Here is a 4,201-nt window from a genome sequence, read left to right as displayed (position 1 = left end):
TATTGTGTTCTGTTGTCTCTTTATTGAGCTGAATATAAATCAGGTGAACATCTTTACTGTGGCATGGACTACTTGGATCTGAAACAAATGACTTCCAAGTAAATGAGCTTATTGATTTGACTGTACTTGAATCTCACAAATTTGAATTAGTCACAGACCCTTTACTTGCTCAGAACTCCTCAGGGGAACTCAGAGGACACTGAGGAGCTTAGACCAAGTCCAGGGGCAAGGACAGCAGTTCATACACCCTGCAGACCACTCATTACAGTTTCTAAAACAGTGGTTATTGATTCCACACTTGGAGGGTTATAGCGCTTCTTCAAGAATTAATGCATGGTTCAACTCATCAGCTAACTATCAAAGAAATAAATGTAGTAGAGTAGGGAGATTCCTAAACTTTACATTACTGGTCCTCCAGGGTTAAAATTTAGCATCCTATAGTGCAGTAAACTATTGAAGCAGTACTAATTTTTCCTTTTAAAAGAGAATTCCATCAGTTTTTCATGCTTTGCACAGTTAATTGTTTAAGATGTAAGCAAAGGCATTCAGAGTAGTTTGATGTAAAATTGTTTACAGTGGGGATGAAGAAGTGATGCTTCTAAAAGCTTCCTCAGAGTACAGTAGTAAATAAAATGTAATGAATACTCTGCCTGAAGCATGAGACATTGTTTGATGATAGTTTTGATATTAGGTTTTGGCATGAAATGTAATTTTTTAAAGATCCATTTATGGTGAAGACGTACAGTCCAATTGTTGCAAAATAGTTCCAAAAAACTTAGAGGTTTATCAAATTTTTGGAAGTTTTTGTCCTTGTCAGAATTACATATAAAACTCAGAAGGCTCATAGAGGTTCACTGGTCATGAAGAAAAGTAAATCTGGGCTGCTTGGTTTCTCTGCAATGCACGATTTCACATCAGTGGATGGAATTCCCTTTTAACTTTACAAAAAATTACAAAGGTTTCAAGAGTTGAAAAATATCAACTGCACTTTTTCAGCTGCTGTTACTCATTTGAATACATTCTATCTATGTTTAACACCTCTACTCACCTCAGGTTGTGGAAGGGTCAAGCAGTCCTGGTGTCTTGGAGTGTGTTTAACATCTAGGCAGACAGGACAGGCAGCTGTGTGTTTTAACTGAACTTTTAAGAGGAACTAGAGCACCGGCACTTTGGTCACTTCCCTCTTTCAGCTCAGGGGAACAATACACCTTGTCTCGAAAGGGGAAATTCTTTCTGTGTTGGTGTGTGTGCGTGGCTGTGCTCAATAAGATTGTGTGTGTCTATATGATAAGTAGAGCATGTCAGCAAAGTTTCGCATATGATGCTATCGACAAACTCAAATACGTTATGTATAGATGTTGGTGGAAAGCAGACTGAAAATAGCTCTGTATTTTGCTGTTACTAGGGGAACTGGTTTCAGCAGGTATGTTTGCATAACAAATAAAGGGATACTGTAAATTTGAAGTGTTTGTCTAATAATATGGTGTAACTGAATTGACCTACATATGTGGGTGAATATATTTAATATTATTAAGTGATTTACTGACCTCTTTCTTTCGCCCGGAATATCAGTTTCAATAGAAAATCCCCTGGCAGATATTCACATTCAAAAGGCCATTCACTGAAAGGGGCATTGGGAACTAGCTGACATCCCGTAAGAGGAGGAGAAGAGAAAGTAGGCATTTGATTAACAAAGCGTGAGCTTCCCTATCACTGTATTTCTGCTTTGACTTGCTTGTAACAATTGCACTCTTGTTTGGGTAGTGTAAGATGAGGAGATGCAAGCAGCGTTAGTTACCACTAGAGGGCAGTAGGCTGCTGGATGATCCTTTCACACCATTGATTTTATGCAGATACAACTTAAGAATAGAGATTTTCTCTGATTGAAATGGATAGCAGGAATGTCTTGGTAGGATTGATTTATGCATATTTTTGTATAATGCATTACAAGTCTTTAAATGTGATTTGTTATGTGGAAACTTGCCCTGAGCTCACAGAGTGTGACTGTTAAGGGTTCACCTTAGGGAAGGGCAATGTGACAGTGTTTACTGTTATTTTGAAAAATTGTCGTATTACATCACGATATGCTTTACTGAGCATATTGTTAATATGAGTCTTAAAGAACAGTGTGGTCATTACAAAAAGAACATATATCCCATTGAATTGGATTTCTTACAGTGCAGCAAGTGAAACTTATAAAAATAAAGTCATTGTACCCACATTTTCTTTTTTACACTAATGTGCTTTTATTGTTTTTCCCCATATGAGCCACCCCTGTTTCATCTACCTGTTTTCATTTGGTGACATCAGTGAGCATGAATAGATTTTATTGAGGTAATAAATAACAATAAACATGCCTGTTTGTTTAGAATAGTAATGTTGGTCACTTTGTTTTTTTCTACAGGAAAGTTCCATTGATTCCACAATCAGTTTGAGCATTTTAAATATTTATTTGTTGATAGAGTAACAAAACATAAAAAATGTGCAACATAAGATGTCTATAGAATATCGAAAGTGCATGTGTATGGTGACAAGCATGGTACTGAGAAATGAGATAAAACTTAAAAACACCATGGCTCAGAGCTTTGTTGCAATTACTTGTAAACCAATGCAAACTTCATACAGTTGACTATTAGGAGAATTGTACATTTAGGCTAGTTTATGCTACAGCCTACATAACTTACATAATCAGAATACTTTTTTGAAAGACTTGTACACCATTCAGACTTGGCACAACTGCATCAGCTTGACACTTTACATTGATCTTGCATCAGAGCTTCACAAGCTTAATGCAACTTGAAAACTGTCACAACATTCAGCATGTCCAGCAAGTGTCTTCAAAAGTTCCTGCATTTTCTCACAGAGTAAAAGCTAATCATTGTCTTTTCCTCCTTTTTCCTCCCCTTATCAGCAGTCAGTGTCTTTAAAACCTTTGCTGTTGTCAATACTGGGATGATGACAGTGATGCTGAGTTTGGAAGGTTCCACAGATTGTGAGGAGTGTGCAGTTTAACAAGCTTATTATTATTATTATTTTTTTTTTTAGCTTAATTGCCTTTTCTCTCCGCTGCCATAGGGCTTTGTACAGACTCTCCTCCTCCCCTCTCGCCCCCCTGTCCCCACACAGCTTCTTCCCTGCCTGTTTTAGGAGACAGTGCAGCTGTTGGTCTTGTTCATTGGCGGTCGTGCTCCGATATTCTTGGGGAACGTCTCTCTACGACGGCAGAGGGCGGGGCTCAGACGACTGGGCAGGTTGGCTTGCTGGAGAAGCTCGCGGAACACCTGCAGCACGTTGTCGTTCTCTTTGGCCGAGGCTTCCAGAAAGCAGTGGTTCCAGTCCAGCTCGACCGTGGCAAGCACGTCTTCAGCTGACACCCGGCGCTCGCCCTGCCGGTCTGTCTTGTTGCCCACCACCACAATGGGCGTAAACTTGTCCTCCTTGATCTCCAGGATCTCCTCCCGCAGGCTCTTGACGGCGTCCAGCGACTCTGGGTCGTCCACTGAATACACAAGGGCGAAAGCATCCCCGTTCTGGATAGAGAGCTTGCGCATGGCTGGGAAGGAGTAGCTGCCGCTGGTGTCCATGATGTGAATGGTCACCTTGATGCCACCCACCTCATACTCCTTGCTGTGAAGCTCCTCCACTGTACGCCGGTGCTTGGGCTCGAAGCTGTCCTGTAGGAAGCGCTGGATCAGAGCCGTTTTCCCCACGCCTGCTGCTCCCATGAACACCAGGCGTACCTCTGTCTTCTCCTTCACGTCCAGGGACATGTTCTCCTCTGACTTGTTTCTTATCCCAATGAACCTGATGAAACTTTTTTTTTTAAATCACAACCTCAACAAAGTTTGCAGAAATTGACATTGGCAAGCGTTCAGCCACAAGCCTCTGGAGCTCCTCAGAAAATGGTTAGGTATTTTTGCAGAGAATGCTAGATAAACACTTGCCTCAGAGCATGTGAACAGGCATTGAGAAGCTGTAGTAGTGCATGCTGCACAGCTGACAGGTGCTTCTGTTTCGTGAGCGCCTGCATGTCCTATTTATAGATTTTCTCAATCACAGAGGTTGCAGGCCCCCCCTCCGAGCTCTCAGCCAATCGTATTGAAGCAGCATCCCTTATTGTTAACTCTGTGACCAATGGAAAAGGAACATGCAGATGAGAAATGTTATGATATCCTCAGATAAGAGGTTGCATAGCTGTGGA

General features: G+C 41.1%; 1 protein-coding gene across 1 annotated transcript; it reads right to left on the bottom strand.

The window, feature by feature from the left end:
* Positions 1 to 2,430: 2,430 nt before the first annotated feature.
* On the bottom strand, positions 2,431 to 3,996 carry rasd4 (rasd family member 4). Its single transcript, XM_036590589.1, has one exon. It carries the CDS (start codon positions 3,768 to 3,770, stop codon positions 3,144 to 3,146), a length of 627 nt encoding a protein of 208 aa, XP_036446482.1. The 5' UTR covers positions 3,771 to 3,996; the 3' UTR covers positions 2,431 to 3,143.
* Positions 3,997 to 4,201: the final 205 nt, after the last annotated feature.

Source organism: Colossoma macropomum, unplaced genomic scaffold, assembly GCF_904425465.1.
Source record: "Colossoma macropomum unplaced genomic scaffold, Colossoma_macropomum, whole genome shotgun sequence".
NCBI classification, from domain to species: Eukaryota; Metazoa; Chordata; class Actinopteri; order Characiformes; family Serrasalmidae; genus Colossoma; species Colossoma macropomum.
This window is presented reverse-complemented; position numbering and strand designations above follow the sequence as displayed.

Bases quoted from the DNA above. Each gene is read 5' to 3' on its own strand.
- rasd4 (XM_036590589.1), bottom strand. From the start codon at position 3,770: ATGTCCCTGGACGTGAAGGAGAAGACAGAGGTACGCCTGGTGTTCATG.